Source organism: Nipponia nippon, unplaced genomic scaffold, assembly GCF_047370975.1.
Source record: "Nipponia nippon isolate SJK-2023a ecotype South Korea unplaced genomic scaffold, ASM4737097v1 scaffold_1, whole genome shotgun sequence".
NCBI lineage: Eukaryota > Metazoa > Chordata > Aves > Pelecaniformes > Threskiornithidae > Nipponia > Nipponia nippon.
In genome coordinates this window covers 124682932-124703819 of record NW_028262290.1, presented here as the reverse complement: position 1 = coordinate 124703819, position 20888 = coordinate 124682932, and the positions used below count along the sequence as shown (strand labels likewise).

At 42.2% G+C, this 20888-nt stretch overlaps 1 protein-coding gene across 7 annotated transcripts in view; it reads left to right on the top strand.

Moving 5' to 3' along the window:
- Positions 1-20888, top strand: part of RARB (retinoic acid receptor beta) — a 336849-nt gene that overhangs the window by 237096 nt on the left and 78865 nt on the right. The window contains exons 1-2 of one of the 7 annotated variants that reach the window (XM_009466443.2): positions 5441-5723; positions 5951-6079. The exons of 3 other annotated variants lie outside the window; for them this stretch is intronic. In XM_009466443.2, coding sequence (XP_009464718.1) covers positions 5965-6079 — 115 coding nt within the window. In that variant the 5' untranslated portion in view covers positions 5441-5723; positions 5951-5964. Of the gene's footprint in view, positions 1-5440; positions 6080-20888 lie in introns of those variants that run through there. 3 more of the 7 variants (XM_087771114.1, XM_009466442.2, XM_009466445.2) reach the window with 3 other exon arrangements.

Here is a 20888-nt window from a genome sequence, read left to right as displayed (position 1 = left end):
AGTTTCTGGTCATTTAAAAAGAAAACAAAATGAAACAAACTTTTTTTTTTTTTCTCACTTCTGTTTTTTTCTGGCAACCATTTAGCAGTGGTGTTTGCACTGCAGGATCTTCCTAAACAGCAAGTGTAGATTCGGTATGTAGCCAATTTTTAATGTAATAATGCTTTTTCTTTTTATATCCTTCAAAAATGCATGTCATCCCCTCTTTAGGCACATGATGTCATTGCTTCTTTGCCAACCTTTCTGGAGCTTACAGCAGTCAGCTTTTGGGGCCTCAGAGAGGTGCAGTTTGGCCTGTGTTTTCCTTTATTTGCAATGTGGAGGAGTTTTACAGTGGTTTTAAAAAAAAAAAAAAATTATCCTTCTTTGTCTCAAAGCCCAATAACTTACTATCTCCTTCCATGTCACGGAGCTACGAATTTATCACAATCCGAAAAGACATTGGCTATATATGAATATCTAGAATATCAGGGCTATTACCAAAAACAAATTTGGAAAGGATATTAAATCTCATGCTTTAATGCTTAAGTGATTTGCTGTTAGCGAACAGGCTATTAGAGGACCTATGGGTGAGTTATACTTTGCCAATCACTAGGGATTCCTGTATTTTCCCTAGAAAGATCTAGTAGCAGTCACTCTTAGAAATGGGTTGCTGAACCAGATACACTTCCAATTTTATCATATAGGGCAGTTCTCTTCCCCTGGCTCTGGGCCAAAGGAGTGTAAAACACAGTATGGATTCTAAGAAACGTGGTCATGTGCTCAGGTTTGTGGACATGAATTATTTTCATAGCCTTTAGGTTAAGCAGTCAGCTTTAAAGGCATCTTTACAAATACATACCCACTGATTAAAACAGACAAAAAGCCTTTATCAGTAAGTGACTTGCAGACTGGTTGCATGCCCAAGTTCTGGGTCTGGAGCTGACTGACTCTGCTTTTCCCATCTAAAATAAAATACTGCTCTGTACTGAATAGTCTTTCGCCAGTTGCTGTTATATTTCAGGCCTGAAGTAATTCTTCCTGTTATGTGCAAATTCCTGTTTCAGTCATTGCGAGTTGTGCATAGTAGCATATAGCAGTCACAAGAAACGCCTTTTTGACTTAATTTCACTGTACTTCATGTTTTTCCATGCCATTTGTGCCAGTAATTTTACTGTTTTATTTTCTTCAGGGCCATTCTTGCTCAGGATTGACACCCATTTCCTCAGGACTACCTTGGAGTAGTCGGCTATATATCCAGCTATTCTCTTATGACCCACTGATTTTCTTCCCCATAATCTTTTGACATCATTCTTGTGCTTGAGACATGAGGAAAACATCCTACAACACTAAAAAAATACATGTAGTGAAGGGGGATTCAGGTTTTCAGATTTGCAATCCTGTATCACCGGGGGGAGGGGGGGAGAAAAAAAAGCACCAAGGCAGACAAGTACTGTTTCATATTAACATCTATTCTCAATGAAGAGGTAAAAATCAAAGCCCCTGTGTGTGAGGCAGGGTTAGTGAACTGCCAGTGATTCTCCCAGCAACTGACACAAAGGAATCTGTGAGTATCAAAGCTGAGGCAGCAAGCTTAGTGTCAGCTCTTGCCTAGGGAGTAGAAGAAAACATCACTTTGTCTCTGCTTTCACTGCTTAAACACACACATCATTCACTAGTAACGATTTACTCTGCTGTCAAAACTGTTTCAAGAGAGTGCTACATTTGATTAATAGTAAAATGCATGCATGCAAGAAAAAAAAAGTCTGCTTCCCCTGAGGTATGTTTTGGAGAATTTTTGCATGTACTTCTTAATTTTTCCATCCTATAAATATGGCTGTAATATTCCAGGAGTACTCTGTTGCTTCTAGTAAAGTCATTTTTATTAGAGCGCCCAGTGCAGTCATCCTAATTCTAGTTAATGCTCTCTCTCTCGGTGAAGCGTATTATGGTATCCTCAGCCTCTTGTACTAACGAAAAAGTGACCAGCACAAACGTGTGTGCAGTACATGATTCATAGTGCTGCTTTCTGAATTGTCCAGTGGGTAATTGCAGTACAAAAACCAGAGAAACAGATGTAGACCCTAAACCTTGGCTGTAAATTTTTGTTTTATGATTATGGGTTTCAAATGTGCTATGTCACACTGACAAATATACAGTAACACCAAAGGAAATAGATTTCTGACTTGAACTTTTGCTTTTTATTTCACTTGTGGCTAAGAATATGTTTATTGTAAAGTTTCTGCCATCACAGTCTGAGAGAAAACAGATCAAAGTGGTGATGTGAAATCACAATTTCTTTGCACGTATAAAGTGGAAGATATTGGAGAGTTGTTGCCTACTTGCACCTCTGTGGGAGCTGGGCAGGCATTTAAAATATGTGGCAATACTTAAAGTTTCATTACATTTGAATTAGAGGGCTATTAGGTATCACAATAATTATGGTTAGTCCTGATCTAAATTAGAAAATACCCACCATTTTATGAATGTAGCTTTTCCTGATACTCTGTTTAAGAAAAACAAGTATTATGGTATTTCAGAGCGAAATATGAGATACATAAATTAAACTGTGTGTGAGCAAACCATTAGGCTATTTGAAGAATTTGTTAATTACATGTGGTTTTAGTAATAAGTATAAGCATTAGGACAACTATTATTCGTAATAAAACATGATGAGCTACCTGGCTCATTTAGATACAGTGAGAAAATGCAATCTTTTTCAATTCATACGCAGTTAAGTGTGACTTCCTGACATTTACTTTCAGAAGTTGCCAGTCCACATTTTGAGGTACTACAGGCAGGTTTTATTTTTAAATATGGTATTATAAGACTGCTAATGGAATAAACGTAACTGTATTTCTGTTTGTCTGAATTTGTTTATTTTAACTCACATGGGCAATATGTTTTTCTTGGCAGAAGCTTAAACTGTTCCTAGAGCCCTGGTCCACACAAAAAGCCTTTTTCTCCCTAAATTGGAGACTGACAAAACATACTGTGTTTTGTATCATCCTTTCTAGTTATTTTTGTGGTGACGTGTTACATATTCCAAACTTCTTGTGTGTTGTGTGTCATCTGGTTAGAAAATACTGTCTTTTAATTTAGCTTTGCTACTCAAAACGAAATGGTAGCAATGTAGCCAGCTGAGATTTTAACAAAAAATTAGCCACTTTTCCACTTGCCTTTTTAATACAGCGAACGCTGCTTGCTGCGCTGACGTGGTTTAAACAAGCCTTCCCTGAGGGATGGCTTTTTCGATAAACGTGCGCTGTGCATAATTTTTGGATTACAGAGCGTCAAGGGCTTCTTCAGCTGGAGGAGTCCGGGCTGGGGGAGGACACCCCGATGGACTGAGAAAGTCCTTAGAAAGACACTGTTAAACTCCAGCGTTTGTAACTCTTCTGCCTGGAGGGAGGGCGGGAAGAGAGGCTGCCTGCTGCAGGGACAGCCAGAGCTCTCCCGGCGGAGGGGAAGGAGGCTAAGAAAAGCTTTTGTTTTTATCTCCTCAAACGGATTCGCCTCCAGATTGCATCAGGTCTTTTTGCCGGCCGCTTGTTTTCAATGTGGGTATATCAGTTTCAGGGAACAAGTGCGTGTGCTGTGTGGGAGGTTTTGTTGTTGGTGGTGGTTTATTTTTTTTTAAATTCTTGAACGTGTGTAAAAAGTTTTGTTAATCCAGTCTGCAGGCATTGTCAGAGAGCTTTCAGTTCATCAAAGGACTTTTTGTGGAGAGGGGGCACCACCGCATCCATTAAAGCGGCTGCGCAGGTCCCAGAGTGAGTCTCTTCCCAGCATTTCGTTTCTTTACGGTCGCCAGTTGTGTGCCATGTCTGCTCACAGAGTCCCCCCCTCCGCCCGACTCCCATCTTGGGTTTTTCAAGAAACAGGCAGTAATCAAGGGTTTCATTTTCCAGTTTCTGAACCCGAGCTAGCTTTGGGGCGGGAAGCGGGGCTGCTCCGTGCCTTGGGAAACCTCGCTCCAGGCCGGTGCTCAGTCCACCAGGGCTGAGGTGACTTGGCTCACTCGCTTAAAATGAAAGCGTGCGCATGGTAGTTGAGCTCGTGTCCTTTCCAGTGGGGCAGAGGGAGTGTTTCCAGGCTGTCGTTTTTCATTTTTAAAGTGTCCGTAGGAATAAGGACTGGCGGAGGCCTCGATGGAGTCTCTCTCTGTGAGCCAGACTTTGCAGAAGGTGGTCATTTACCTATAAAGCACAGGGCTCCTTCCTGGCTTGATGCAAATGGTGGGCCAGCGCAGTGCTCGCTGTGGCATCCTGGCCACAGACCTGGGAAGGCCTTGACGCCTACTCCTGCCATGAGGGAGGGCTGCCAGGAGTGCAATTTCGCCGTGACCTCTGCGGGTGTTTCGGTGGGAGCAGCCCCGTGCCTTAAAAATGGCTGTGAGGGGGCGGCCAGGGCTGCCTGCCCCGGGGAGGGGGCAGCCACGGTTTCCCCTCCGGGCACCCTGGGGTGGGTCCCATTCCTTACGGACCTGCTCATGGCCCCCCCCCCCCCCCCCCCCCCCCCCAGGAGCTGGGGCTCATTAGCCCTCTGAAAGCTGATACAGCCCCTATGGGGCCACACGAGCAGCCCCGGCCCCTCTCTGCTAATCAGAGACAGGCAGGACCCGGTGGCCCCCGGGCCGGGGAGAAGAGGGGTCGTGTGGCTGCCTCCTGCCCCAGGCTGGGTGGTGGGGACAGGCCCTGCCATGGTGCCTGCCAAATCCAGTCCCTCGGGGAGGCCTGGGAGCATTGGGCGGCGTGGCCGGGCTCTGCTGCAGCCATAACACACCTCTGTGTGATTTAGGAGCGAGGGTAGGGGGTGGTGGGGAGAGACGGGACCTGACCCCCCCGCCCCAGCAGGGTCGGGCCCGTGAGGTCCATCGTCTCTGCTGCTGGCATCAAACAGGCCCCCGCTGGCGTGCGTGGGGCCGGGTTAGGGTGAGGCTGCTCCGCACCCAGCCCCGCCGCCCCAGAAGTTGGGGCGAAGCCCGTGCCCACGGCTCTGGTCCGGCGGCCGACGCCTGCGCCTCGCTTGTGGAAGAGGAAGGGAACGGGGCGCGGGGGGTGGGGGGCACAGAAGTTTTAGCAAATTGAGCTGGAATTTAAAAATCCTCCATTCTCTGCAGCCACCAAAAACATCGCTGTCTCAATTCCCAACCCCCTTCCCCTCCTCCTCGTTGTGTGGTGGGTTGTTTTTTTTTTTTTTACTTTGGCATTTTGGGTCTCTCTGCAAGTTGGCCTCCCCGTCCGCACCCGCCGTTGCCGCCCGCTCGGCGGCAGCGGGGCGACTCCGGCAGGGCTGGGGCTAGCGTCTGCCTGCCCGCCTGCCTGCTTTTTTGCAGGGCTGCTGGGAGTTGTGAAGGCGTGTGAGAATCCTGGGAGCTGGTGATGTCAGACCGCTTGGGTCATTTGAAGGTTAGCAGCCTGGGAAGGGTTCACGGAAAGTTCACTCGCATATATTAGGCAATTCAATCTTTCATTCCCTGTGACACAAGTAGTAGGAAGTGAGCTGTTCAGAGGCAGAAGGATCTATTCACGGCCGAGGGGGATCCCGGGTCCCCACCGGAGCCGTTTCATCCCGGGGAAGCGAGCAACCGGAGCGGTGCGGGACGCGGCACGCACCCGGCGAGCGCCCAGGGAGCGGGACGGACTCTAAAGAAATTTTGGGGGAAATGGATGGGAGCTAAAACTTGGAATGCGGCTCGCTTCCCCCCATCTTGCTGGATTGGCTGGGCAGCCTGGAAAATGGTAAATGATCATTTGGATCAATTACAGGCTTTTAGCTGTGTTGTCTGTCATAATTCATGATTCTGGTCTGGGAAAAAGACCAACAGCCTACGTGCCAAAAAAGGGGCAGAGTTTGATGGAGTTGGGTGTACTTTTATGTGCCATTTTCCTCCACACCTAGAGGAAAGCACTTTTGCAGGCATTCTGTGCAGGGGGAATCATGTTTGACTGTATGGATGTTCTAGCAGTGAGCCCTGCTCAGATGCTGGATTTCTACACTGCGAGTCCGTCTTCCTGCATGCTCCAGGAGAAGGCTCTCAAAGCATGCTTCAGTGGATTGGCACAAACAGAGTGGCAACACCGGCACAGTGCTCAATGTAGGTCCCAACTGTTATTTTTCCACTTTAAAGCAATTATTATTTATTATTATTATTATTATTATTTGCATGTATTTAAAAAAAAAAGAGATACTTGTAATTAAGCGCAGGGGTGATGAGGGGCGGGGGGAGTTTTCGTGCAAAATGTGATTTGCAAGCTATTGGCAAGAAAGGAAAAAGGAAAGAAACACCGGGCTGCTTTCTGTTTATCCCTTCTTGTATAGCATATTGATCCTAACAACAGTTGTGGAGCCAAGAAGGAACACATAAAATTATAATACAACACAGTAAATACTTGCAAAACTCCAACCAGTGAAGGACGAATTTACATAACACCTCTGTGGTAGTTTGGTTTTTTTCTTTGCCTCCTGAATCTAATTTTGTAGCACGTTTGATAATCTGGATGTATGTTGTTTCAAAGTGCATTTTAGCAGAGCAGCCAAGCAATTAAAATGCTTCTCTGTACAGTTCTTGCAAAGACGTGGAATTGCAGTGGGTAGGTGCCATTCCAAAAATCAGACAGTAGTTTTAAGTTTCCTAAGAAAAGGCAATATTTCTTTGTACTGACCTTGCTGCCACCTTTGTTCTTCACTTTGTTGCTCTAAGAAGTTGCTGTTTTGCTAGAAAACTACTTACTGTGAACACCCTTTGAGTTTAACCATCAATTATTTCTATACCTTGAGATTCAGGCAGCGTTGCACTGGTAACGGAGGAGGGAGAGTTAGTGGTAGGACACTTCTGAAAATGTATTATTGTGTTATAGGGTCTTGATTTGTTGCTGAAATACGTAGTTGGTAAACAATGGCAGTATTTTAGCACCACAGTTTGAAGTTTGAGAAATGACAAAAAGTGCCAGAAAGCATCACCTTATGCTCTGCATAAAAGCTTGCAAGATGCTTCACTGCTCTGACGGTGATCTAGATAAATGACTTGGCTATCTATCAAAATGTTTTTAGCACGCTCTCGGGCACTTCAGTACACCATTAACCGTATAATTCTGTTTGAAATTTTTGTTTTGTGGTATGTTAAAAAGTTACCTGGGAATTAGAATAGTTATCCCTTCGATACAGTTTATCTCAAAGGGGGTGGAGGGGGGAACTGAAAAATAAATAAAAAAACATTTGGTGAAATAGTGTGTTTTTCACTCTGCTCAAAAGTTTTCAGTCACCATATGACATTTATGTGGGTTGAGTAATGAAAACAGAATTGTAAAAATCGGTGACTACCAGCCTACAACACTGCAAATGTTTTGATGTCTTTACAATTAAAATTAGACTGTGAAGTTCAGCATGGGATGTTTATTTTCTCTGTGCTGTTTTCAAAATGCTTCAAACAAGATAGGAAATAAAGCTTTTACTTCAAAATAATGTTACTAGCTATGGGAGAGCTTCAGTTGGGGGGGGGGACACCAAAACAGATGTTTTACTAAAAATGTGTTTTCCTCTTTCCATGGTTTAAACTTAAGTATAACTTCAGTGGTGATATTGCGGAAACTTGGAATTAAATAAACTTTCCTGGAGTAGGAGGCATATGCTGTTGTTAAAAGCTTACATTCGCACAATATTCTTTGAATAACTTCTGGTTTTAAAATGTCCTGCTCATTCTCTTGTATGTTGTTAATACCTAGAAGCAAGATTCTTAAAAACAAAATATATAGTGTTTGTTCTTGGGCAAGTTAAACACAGGATTACCCTTATCAGAATGGAATGAGTGGTAAATATGTCATTTGCCTAGGGCCTGTGATAAGAGACAAGTGTTGATAACAGCAAAGTTTAGCTAATCAAAGAAACTCATATTAACAAGAGTAAATAAAAAATACAGGAAAATGCGTTCAGGAATCCAGTCTTGTAACTTTGTAAGCAATAGGATTAATCTTCACTGCATGGGAATTTAAAATCGGCCGAAACCTGAATCATAATACGGTGGCTGTAATTTGAACTGTGAAAGTTAATGGTATAGAAATGTGGAAAAGCAATTTAGGTAGCATCCAAATGAAGAATTCTGTCTGTTTTCTAGAGCAAGTTTTGTTTACCTCTATCTGTAGGGGTAAATAAATGTAAACGGATTATAAAATACTAAAATTCTCTCAACATGTAAGATTTTATCTTACATCTCATGAAAATAATGACAAAACCAGAATTTTTGTGGTCCAGAAAGCTTTTAATGGTTTAAATGTTGCTCCAGTGCTTATAAATACAAAGATAGCAATGTTTAATTCTAACTCAAGTGTTTCCTGATTCTCTATTTTTATGAAGACCTCTCTGATTTAATGTAATGTAATAGTAGCCAAATTTTGAAATTATTAGACGTGTAATAGCTAGGTTTTTTTGGTTTAGTTTGTAATTTTATTTTTGGCTCTGCCATAAAAGCGGTACACCTGCAGCCATTGCTTTAGGCCTTAGAAATATTGCTTCGATAGAGACGTGATTGTAGAGTAAAAGGTAAATGGTTGTTGAGGGACTAAGACATGGATAGTGCAGACTCTGAACGGGCCAGTAACAGTCCCAGCCAGCATCAGGGCTTTGACTGAAACGCTGGCAAAACTGGGCGCTGCAGGGATTAGGGCAGAATGCTGTAGGTCTCCAACTTCAGCACATCTTCAGTATGTTAATCCTGTTACGATTCACTAAGCAAGCACACTCCTGCAGCATCACAAATTTTCTAGTCCACGAAGATCTGCAAAGTAAAAATAGAGGGTAAGGCACAACCCAAACGTGACCTTAACTTGTGTGGTATTTTTTTTCTTCCCCTCTGTGGGAGGAAAAACCTGCTTATGGGTTGCAACCCAAACGTTAGATGTGTTACAAGCACACCAAAAAATACCTGATTTTGCACTCATACATGTTTACGTTTTATGTGATATTAGTTATATTGTTACAAGTTTAAAATGAAAGTTTTTATTTGCAAAGAAAGTTAAAGACTCAGAAATGAGAGCAGAACTGACTGCACTTTTAATCATGAGTCATTCTCACTGCTTTTCTCAGGAGATAAAAATCAGGTCAGTATAAACAAATTAGATGAGAATAGTTCTTAAGAGGACAACAGAGTTAAGACTGCAAGAATAAGTAATTTATACTTTTTTAAGTAAGGTGAATTTTATGCTGCCTTGTAATGCAGCGACAACAAATACTGAGCGAAAACGAGTAACTTTTGGTGAAACGTGAGCTAACTAAATACTGCGGAAGTGGGAACGGGACAGGCCCTGAGAGAGACAGAGCTGCAAGGAATGGCGATTTTCCTTTGGTCTTGGAAAAGCCTATTAAAAAAGGTCTTCATTAGTCTTAATTAATTAAACAGGCAAAAAAAAGAAACGAGCAGGCCCAAAACAAGAGTAAGTTTGTTTGGCAGTATGTAGTGTTTCAGCTAATTATATCAAGTAGAAGACTACTGCCTGCCGCATTTTGTTAGGTTTAGAAGAATAAGAAATTCGAAGAAGGCAAAAGTTACGGATATGGCAGGAGAATGTAATAGGATGTCAAGGCTCTTGTAGTATACAGTTCTTATTTCAGTTTGGTGGGAGGTGTTTGCCCAGAGAGGATCTAGCAGGTATTAACTTTCAGAAAGTTCGTGAAGATGGAACTCCAGAAGGCATGCGTTTTCCTTCTGAATTTCAGATTATTGCGATGTTTGGGTCAGGTTCTCGTTCCCTGCAAGCACTGGAAATACCGGGAACATCTGTGCTCAACAGAAAAAAGCTCAGTACTTTATTTTCTTTCATCTTTCTGAATTTGAAAACAAACATTTTGAAGTGAAGGACTTGTAATCTGCATTCCCAAGTATCAAATTGCTGCAGGTGTGTTTGCTAGGGCCCAGAAGGCAAGATCTGTTTGAACCAGGTTATTTTCTTTAAAGTTCGTCTATAAACTTTACAGCTAAATCACTAGGACTGATTTGCTTAGGGACACAGCCTTTGTTTAAATTTTTATACTTGTAGCTCAGTGCCCTGAAATATGCGGTGAAAAGTGTTGGTTTCTGATCCCCTTCATTAAAAAAAAAAAAAAAATTGCATAGGGATATTTTTCTTCCAAATTAATTGAAACAAGAACAACCTATTCTCTACGTAGACTCTGATACAGTTAGCCTGATTTAGCTGCTGGCACAGGAGAACTCTAATGGACATGCAGCACTGTCAAAAACTCGTGCAGACAAAAATGATGAGAGACGTTCGCTGGTGAAGTCAGGGTGGGATAAGCTTGGAGGAAAAGCAATGTATCTTTGGGTGACTCCCCACTTGCCTAATGAGTCTGTGCAGCAAAGGTGCAACTTGTCAGAACAAAGCCAGGCTGGCGCGGCGCTGCCTCGAAGAGGGTTACGGCGAAGTTAAGGGGTTGAAAGAGAGAGATTATATTTCAGACGGCCAAGTTAGTCATCCTCACATCCAGTTAAATCCTCACTTAGTGCTGAGCCGTCTTCATTAACCATGTGTGCGTCATGCCTGCACCACAGCCTGGCCGTGCTAAGGGGCTTTGCTGGGGGGCACACGGGGAGCGAGGCACCCCGGTTGGCGGATTATGCTTCCACCTCCCCTAAACGCCCCAAATGACTGTTTTTGCTCAGGTCTAATTTATACACCGCCCTTTACGCAGCCGATGAACTGCAGCTGTGTTACCCAGCCAGCATTTAGATTTGGGAGCGGGGTTGTGAAAGGGACATTGTGCTCAGAAGGACTGCTGTCTGCCGCGGTCGGCCGCGCTGTGCCCCATCCTATTGAGACCTCAAAAGCAGAGCACAGCTGCGATGAGTTTCCAGATCTGTTTGGCCGTGGGGACCAGCGCTGGTATGCGTGCGAGCAGGGGGGACCATCCTTCTCCGCCTCGCAGCTTCTGCCTGGGGGGCTGGCAGCAGCCTCCGAGCAGCGAATTTACAGGGGCGGGCGGCCGGGGCCAAATTAGTTGTGGTTTCGGAGGGCTTTCCAGAGCTACGCTAGGCTGCAGCGTGCAGCCCCATGAGGAAGGATATCAGTTGATGTATAAAATGGCCAAGGAGCTTCGGTAAATAGACTTTACCCTTCAAATCCAGAGGTCCTGGCAGCGGCTGTGCGGGAGGGTGGGGTTGTACTTTTCCCCTTCCTGTACTTGGACACTTTTGATTATCCAGACTTTCTGGGGCTGAGCAGGGCTGCCTAATAACAAAGCCTGCATAATATAATTGCCTAAATAGGCCTATTGTCCTTTTCAAGTCACTGTGCTGTGAAATCTTTCAACTTTTTGCTGAAAATGTTGCATCTAACGTTTAGATGGCTTCATGGCTACGGTGAGGAGGAGATCCTTTTCCCTCATTTCTCCTTGCTGTGTGGTTGCGAAGCTGATTATGTTCCTGCCCCCTATTGATGTTTACTCCTTTTGGGAAGCAAATATTTTAGCCCCTTCTGGCAGGGTAAACTGCCAAAAGTAATAGGCCTGGGAAATACAAAGCTATGATGGATTTTGACCTTTGCTCACGTGCATGAAGTCTGTCCCCATGCAGTGTGACCCATGCCACTTCTTGCTGAAATCCAAGCCCTTTCAAACCAAACGGAACCATGAAAATACAAGCCATGAAATGCTCAAAACTATTCCAAAATAACAGAATAATCCTTTTCTCTGTACTGCAAGAAAAAGTATAGGCAGGAGGGCAGCAAAGCTGGATTTTCTAGCAAGCAAACCAAGAGTAATGTCTTTCGTCTGCTGCTGCCTTTTTACGAGAACCATATTCTAGGTACAAAATAAACAAACTGGTATCATGTGGGAATGATTCTTCTGTGCAGTCTTTCGGTCACAGTAATCTTAGCTGTTCCTTCTAATTGTAATCAGTAAACAACTTCCATCCAAAAATGTGGATTTTAAACTGTCTTTTAAAAAAATAATCTAAGGTCTGGAATTTTATTAATCTGTCGTTGCATGAGCAAATGTGTTTCAAAATTTAAGAATGTCAGAAACAGTAGCCTAAAGTTAGCATCCTAAATCCACATTTCATGGCTTCATTTCCAAATATGCTGAGCATCTAGGAGCTCCCTCAGCACTTTTAAAGAAATATGACCAAATACTATTTAGAACCTTTGTTTAATATTAAAAAATTTTAAAGGACTTTCCCAATTCCCCCAAACTGTGTGAAAAAGTAATTCAATGACAGAGTTTACAACATTAACAGTGGAAATATAGACATTTATAAAACAAAGTAGAACTTGTTTATAAGAGCATATTACTCTCTTTCTGTAAATTTACAAGTCAAGTTTGCAGAATTCCACACTGAAACCACAAACAGAGGTTTTTTCCCTGTATTTTGTCTGACTCTCCGATTCTCTGTTTGCTTCCTCGCATTAAAGTCTGCTCATCAGATATTAATCTGAGACAGTTTCAAACTTGTGGTGGAAATTTTAATAGCTAGATTATCTTCTTCATATACTCACTCATCGTTAGCAGCTGCTCTGGATTGTCTTCCTAGTGGCAGCGAATTAATATGACTGTGGTCACTGTGCATTTTGCTTATTTTGGGGGGGGAGGGAGGGAGAACCTAGCTTCCTTCAGCTCATTTTAGTAATCTGAATAGGAGCGGAGAACTTGCATCATGTGACGGGGCAGCTCACGGCAGCTCACCAGCATGGGGTCCCTGTGTGAGAACCTCCCTTGTACATGACAATCTGATAAGGATATCATGTGGTTTAGAAACACATTCCCACAATGTTCACTTCTTTGTCCCTTTATTTGGGAGTGGGTAGGAAAAAAACTTTTAACAAACTAATGCCAGCCCTTATATAACTGACCCTGCTTTCTTTAGGCGCTCTGTTTGAGCCTCACAGCTTCTTCAAATACTTTGTTAAGAGAGACGGAAATATAATCCAGCAAGTCTGTGTAAAGAATCCTAGACACAGAGTATATAATATACCTTCTGTTCCTCTTGGACAAGGTGATTTTTCTTTCTCCTGCTTATACCATATATAAACTGAATATTATAAAACTATGCAAGTTAAATATACACATGCAAGCGACACTTGTATAGGTTTAATAGGTTAAAGCTTGAATGAGTATTTATAAATTCTCAGAGTGCTCTGGATCTTCACCGCTGAGGACATGACGTTAAAGTCCATCCATAGTTTGGAGGGATTTCCGTTATATGCACTTTCAGTGACTTACATTTTACCCTCTAAGTGCATCCCCTAAGAAAAAGAGCAGAGAAGTGTCTTGCAACAAAGAGGTTCTTTTAGCACCGCTTAGTTTCTTTTAGTGGTTTGGAGGATCTCTTTCCATTGAACCATAATATTTTTCTCTAGGCTCACATTGTATTTTTAGCAAGGATCTTTGAACAATAAAATGACAAATTAAGTATATTTTTGTCTTTTAGAGCCTTATCTAGTGAAGCACTTAAATGCACTCAACCCTCCATCCTTGATTTTAATAAGAGTTTCAGACACAGAGTGGTCGTATGAGTGAGCCATTAATGTATTTATGTACCACTACTTCTACAAAATACCAGTAAAAGCTCATCCCATTGCGTTAGATGTTCAGCACAATGAACATCCAACATTTCTTTTCTTCTTAGAAAGAAAGAAGGATCCTTCTCCTTTTAAAGATATATAGCAGGGATGTGGAGCAATTAAACAAGTTGCTTGGCGTTGCACCGACCAGAGACAACTGCCACAGTTTGATTTAACTCAGATTTCCTTCAGTGGGTGCTTCAATCCTGGAAAGCCATTTTTGCCTGTAAGATACAAACAGTGGAAGGAATGGTTCAATAATAATAAAAAAAAAGCAATCAACACAAAAAATCTCTCAAATCCTGTGATTTTTTTTTTTTTTATCTGAATGCAGCTTGTGGTGAGTTCCTGAAATGGCCGTTATACCACGCCAGTGGTCTTCTCTGCCAAGCTGGCTGGTGGCACAGCAGCACATCATATAGAGATGATGAGATCTTTTTTCCTATGAGACTTCCTTCTCATCTTCCAGCCTTGTACCAGAATCACTCCTCTGCCAGCTGCTGACCGATACCAAGAGGATTCCCAGGTTTCTGCATGATCAGTAGATGTAACAGCATCTGAGTTGATCTAAATATTTCACTTGTTCACAGATACCGATCTGGGATAGAGGTGGCACAGCCGTACCCTGGCTTTTGGGGGTCTCAGAGCCCCCTGCCCCAGTGCTCAGGGAACGGCCGTGGGCAGAGACTGGAGCAGGGAGCAGTCTCCTCTGCCGCTCACGGCTCTCCGTCTCCCAAGCGCTTCGTTTATTCCTCATCTTGTACCCCAAAACCCACAAGGGAGACCGGCGTTGCCTGTCTTTCCAAGACTGAACATTCACTCGCACACGACGGAGGAGGACTTGGAAAACTGTGTCACAGTGCCATCTGGCGATACCTGCCCACACCGTACCCTTGGCAAGGGCTGCGGCCGCTGAGGCAGTTGATCCGCAGGCGGATCCCTTCCCCAGCACCCTGGTTCAGGCGCAGGGAAATGCCTGTGTGCCCCAAAGCTCGTGTCTCTGGGGTTTTGTTTGTTTTTTTTTCACAATTCTCTGGGTTGCCCTGATCAAAGATCCTATCTTCTCTACAAACCTTCCCTTCCTAGCAGAGAGCACTCATCCACCAATCTGCGTTTTTGGCTTGGGGCATGAGTCAAAGGACTGGCTAAAAAAGTCACGCAGTCATGCATGTGTGAGCTTTTCTTATTGTTAAGATCAGGTCCTGAGGCGGGGTTGGTTTGTTTTTAAGCAGTTGTTCATCCTTCTGCCTCTCAACTTCTGGTCTGAGAAGGTTTTTTTCTGGTCCCCTCCATCTTTCAGAATATTCCTTTGCATTGCTTTGTTGTTTGGGTTGCTCTTTTCTTTCATTTGAGGAAGAAATTTTATTAGTTACTGGATCAGGGAATATGTCAGATCCTCCTTAGTGGCTGCCTGGAAAGTCTCCGAGACTTGCCTTTCTTAAAGACCCTTCTGTTTTCACCCCATACTTTTGAACACCAAGATGTAAAATGCAGAACAAACGGCAAATCACCTATGTCTTTCAGATATTTGTGCAAAGTGTCTCTGATGAGGGGGGCTAACAGAAGAATATGTTTCTCCCAAGTCCTCGTCCCCCAGTGAACCTCAGCCTTCCTCTCTCAGTTCAGAGAGCACATTCCGGCCGTGTTTTTCTAGTTGTGCCTATCGTCACATGCTATGCAGGTTAGGTATGTGAACTACTCGTCTTTCTACGCTTTCCGTGTGTTGCCACATTAACTTCCCTGAGACCACGCCAGTAAGGATCCATTATCTCTCCAAAGTTTTGAAACGAAGCCTTCGGCTGCCTGCAAGAATTCAGAGCTGACTCACATCCTTCTGTGGTTTTTTTCCTTATCCAAATCCTTTCCTTTCTCTGTGTTTTGGAGAGGTCCTGCAAGACTTCATGGTTGAAGCACCAGCTATGTGTTGGGAAGCACTGCATGTCTGGACACGGTTTGGGAAAATAGCCGTTCCCCTCTCCCTGAAATGGAGTCCGGTATGAATGCTGCAATTGTTCACGGGGGCTGTTTCCACCTTTACTAAAATGTGACAGCAGAGCTTAGTTACAGCATGATACACTGACACTGCCCAGTAATACCATGTTTGTTATGCTTTTGCTAACCTTCGTTTCTGTGCAGAACAAGAAAATACTCTGATGAAAAGAGGTGAGGAAGGAATGACGCAATTAAAGGAGATTAAATCAAAGTATCGGTTTCCCTGGAACACATATTTGGCTCTTTACCAACAATCTTTTCCCTGTTTTTCAAATAAACACATATTTTCACATGATAACTCTATTTGAAATATTAATGCTTCCAGGGCTGCATTACCTTAGTTTCTTCATCAAAGTCCATTACTATGAAAAGGCTGCTGTTCCTTAGGCTGTTACAGCTTCAAAAGAATTTTAGGGCCTGGTCTATTGGAAAGCTTGGGGGTATAATTAGTGAAAATGGAAATAGATGCAAGAGAAATTTAGTTCCTGATGTTTTAATTTAGTGTAGCACTGCCATGTGTTGTTGAAGAGGATTCTTAAAGGCAAACATAATTATTTCATTATGGTCTTCAGAATGCTTTCATTGGTCTTAATGACAAGAAGCTGCATAAGGAGTCATACATTTTAATTAGACCTTCTTATATTTACATCAGATAAATAACAAATAATTGATGAAAAACAAGTCTTCTGAATGGATGATTTCACACAGAGCTCTGGTTACAGTTTAATGATAAAACATTTCTCTTATTGCTTTGCATTTTAATTATCTAGAATTATTACTCTAGCAGAGATCTCAAAATACTGTTATTTCCATGCATTTCATTAGATTCACAACTAATTTATATTAATCTGAAGCTAAAAGAAAAGGTATTTTTCAACGTATATCCCTTACAATCAGTTTCCAGCTTTATTAATTTCATTTTGCTTTAATTTCTTGCACTTGGATACCTTTTTTTATGTGTGCGTGATAGACTCTTCAGTAAAAGCTAGTGGGAAGAGTCAGACCATTTGCTATGTCTTCAGTTCCCTACATAGGAGCAAGTCCTGCCATTGCTAGCAACCCAAAACTCCTTTAGAGGTCAAGGAGTGAGTATGAGATTGTAGGGCTTGTAGTGGAATTTTCTAAGGAAAGATTGGGTGCCTCTTTCTCACCAGCTTAGTTGAAAGTTGTATTCCTAAATCTCTTTGATTTCCTTTGACGATCTTACCAATACCCTTTTATAATTGTGTGTATGCTTGCGGATGCGTTTAAAATACTATATTTTTTTCTTTTCTTTACCCCTTTTGTGGATGCTTTTTAATACCAGGAGAAATTATTTTAGAGTTTTGCTAGTTGCAAGTGTCTTTCACGTTTGCAAGCTCTCTGGCCTTTCATTTTTGTAACAAAACATATTTCACATGATTCATTCCTGAGAGTATACAGAAAGCTAATTGTTGTTATTGATTTTAAATTTCGCAACCGTTACAAGTAGCCCAGATGAGTGGCAGATAAAGAGTAATAATCCATGGAGTTCTGGAAGTGTTTCATGTTTGTCTGTAGTACTTTATGTGATCAATAGTAACTGCCCCATTGAAACTAACTGCTGTATCAAATAACAGTAAATCAAATGAATGTGCTTACAGATTATTTATTGAAAGCTTTAATTGTTCACTGGGGTCCTGCTTATCTCAGGAAACAATAGAAGGCAGTGATCAGGCAAACTGGTTTGCAAATGCCGGGGGTGCCATGAAACAGCGGGGTCTCCCCTCTGCCTGGGTGGTGTGAGAGCTTTCCAAAATATGCCCCTGTCCCACTGGGGTTGCCCGTGCACTGGGATTGCCCATAGAGGTTGATCCCAGGGTAAATTGGTCAGCGGTGAGTTTTCTCAGAGAGCATCTCTTGGATTCACAGGTTACTCTTCTTTTTAGTTATTATTTTTATAGCAATCTGTTTGATGACAAACATGTCATATCTGGTGGGTTAAGGTGTGGAAAAAGAACTAAGAAGATTTCTCAAAATTTCCAAGAGGTCCATGTAATGAGAGGCAAAACAGGATCAGACCTTAGAAAGGGAGGTAAAGGAAAGCATACTACACTTATTCTGTGGAAAGCTTACCTAGGTATATTACAGTTTGGGGCAATTATATGCTGCTGTGCAGTTGTCAGACTTGTGCAAATACTAAGAAATTAAAAATCATTTTTAACTAACAACCCCGTGCCATTATATTTTACTAATTCCTTAAAATAACTGCTCTGCCTTGTCACGGTCACTCTGTGAAGTCCTAGTGCCCCAGGTTGGAGGTTTTCTGGAAGTTAAAGTGAAATGGATAGTCTTCTAGGCAGTTTCGCCACTATCCACAATTTTTTTAATAGCCTCGGTGTGTTGTCAATTATACTTTGCTGTGGCTTCAGAATCCTGTCGGTATCAGCTGAGGCACTAAAGCTGTCCTTCAGCAAATTCGGGAAGATGGCACTGAATGAATTTACATTTAATAACACATCTTTCCAACCGTGACAACTGGGAAAGCATTTGTAAAAATGAGCTTAATTTTTACATAAAATGACAGCCCGAATCTCTCAAACATGGCAGGAAAAGGTTTTTTTACCTAAAAAAATGTATGTTTTGTGAAACGTACTTAGATGCAAATGTGTAATATTGGATAATCATAATATAGACATCTTAAAATTATGAAAGGACAGTAACCAGAGATCTTCTGGAATTGAATCTCACTTGAAAAAAGTAACTTCCCTTTTTCAAAGCATAAGCTTTGCCTTACGTTTCTTGGGATGTCAGGACTGAATGTTGCTTGTCCAGCTCTTTGAAAATAAAGTATTTCCTTTTTGCCATATTCTGTATAAAGTATGGTTGATATTTTCCCTGTTTGTAAGGCTGGGATATTGCAGTCAATTGTGAGCAGCTTAGCTGTGAAACAAACCCAAAACCAAACCAAAAAACAGGTCACTGTTGAAGGTAGGATATTGAATAAGAAAGACCAGGTGACTAAGAAGTACTGCTAGCACGTATGTGTGTGCCTACAGTACAGAGTGTGCGTATTTTTTCTCTTCTGAGTGAGAAGAGTACTGACAGATGACATGCAGGTAAAATTATGAGCATTCCTCACTCCAAAGGTTTAATAGGAAAATCCACTGCAGTTAGAGAATAGGAGAACAGAATACTGGAAAACGTGCTCTCCAGTTGTGGTACTCATCTTGTCTCCAGTCTCTTGTGAATGTCTTATTTTATTGATCTTCGGTCTTCTAGGCAGGGGGTAGAGGTGCGCTCTGAGCCACAGTCGCAGTGTTGCTACTGCTTTGCTCTAGGACACCGAGCTCCTTCCCAGCTTTCAGCTTCTGCTGCACCTACTGTGAAAGGGGCAGAGGGATGTTTGCCAGGTTAACCACACCAGTGGAAAGTAAATTGCACCTATAAAAATGTAAAAAAAAAAAAAAAAAAAAAAAGAAAGAAAAAAAAAAAGATATAAAATAGTATATAAACTCAATGACGAGGACTCTGAATTACAAGGAGGGGAAATCTGGTAGCGTCTTAGTTTTTCATGGTACCTTCCCCACTGTGTTATCATCTTTTGTCTGGCGGGTATTCTGTTCAGAAATATTGAAATTCCGCTCAGGCAAGCATTACGGCTTGATAAACTGTATATTTTATTTGCCCGCTCGAAGGATATTGGCGATGCTCAGTTCTTAAATATTCCATAAACTTGAATTTCTTACATTAGCATCAGAAATGTTGAGGTGAGCTGCTCTTAGTAATGCACTGTCCTGGTCTGGCATGCTGAGGGGACGAAGGAGGACAGAGTTTGTCCCTGTTTTGGTCTCAGATGTTGCAAAATGTGTGTGTGCTGGAGGATATCAGAAAGGTTAAGTTTTGGTCTGACTGCCCTTCTAGTTGCAGATAAGTCCAAGTGATGAAAACCATTTTTTCCTGTTACTATGTCATGTCTAAATGGAAATAATGTATTGTTTTAATTATACCCCCACAGTTGCAGCAGTGCAGTAATGTGGGTGCAATTAGGCTAGCGTAAAAAATAGTCTTAACACTTACTAGGGGAGTAAGCTACGTAGATGTAAAACATCTATATGTAAGCAGAGGTACCCCAGAGGTTCACTGGAATAATGTTAAGGGCATGGGAGACGTGTACTTGGGATATCTGCTTGGTTTAAGAAGCTACCTTTGCCTCTCCCAGTCTACGCACTGCCCTGTCCTCTGCGGGAGGCTGCTGCTCTGCGGCAGGAGGAAACGCACGGCTCCATTTCACGGCCCCGAGCCTTGCCAGCTTCAGCAAATGGCCCTGTTCAGCAGCGGCATGGCTGGGAAGCCGGGCACGTGCTCTTCCGCCTGCTCCGCCCGAGGGTGGGCAACCTCTGGGAAAGGGCCCGGGGGTGGCTGCCTGGGGTTTGCTGGTTCAGCAAGTTTCATCCCAGCTCCGTTGTGGGGTGAAACCTTACTCAATAAAGAATCGTACCTCTGAGTGGCACAATGCCAAAAATGGTCTGCAGCAGGGGCCAGAGAGTGAGATCCCGAGCAATGAGATATAAAGCTTCACAGTTGTCCATTGCCTTGTAAAAAAAGCGAGTGGCTGTGTGACGGGGGGCTGTCAAAGAATATAGGGAGTTAGATCTCCTTTTCCAAGGAAATCAAAACTCTAGAATTAGCAGAGCAATAAAAGCCTTCTCAAGCGAAAGCTGGAAACAATACATTTTTAATAAAATGGGCAGTTACTCTAATTGCTGAACCCCTACTGTTCAATTTCTTTTAGTGCCCTTATTCATTAAATTCAACATACTTATACTTATTATTTACAGATGTATTTTATAGAAACCATGCTTTGCAGAAAGCTGTGGATGGTATAATGCTAATTTGTAAGTGTTTATTGCTGTCTATAATATGCAATTTTAAAAACAATTAAAAATAGCGGTGGAGCTCATCATTGGAGTCAACCCTAAACTGCCCATGAAAAGTGAAATATTAGTACTGGGTACCACCTTAAAGGTTATAGGCCGTTTGTAGTGGATTGATAGCGTACCCATTAATGAAGAATTTACTTATTCTTAAAGATTTTAAGCTCAGCAGTCTAGTTTCTAGATATTATTCTAATGTAACCCATTTAAACATATGTGATGGAGTTCATAATTGCCCTTGTAAATGGGTATAGAAAAGAGGGTATATAAATCAATTAGTGATATCCAGCAGTGTGGCTGTAATACAAATTAATTGGGATGATAAGCATTTTAACTGCTACTATACTAACTTGAAGTAGTTTTGATCACTGAATTGGTTCTTGTTGAGTCACTCTGTTAATTTTAAGATTTAAAAACACCTAAAGATCAAAATGTTCTGAATTAATGGTCCTAAAGTTTGAGAAATAAA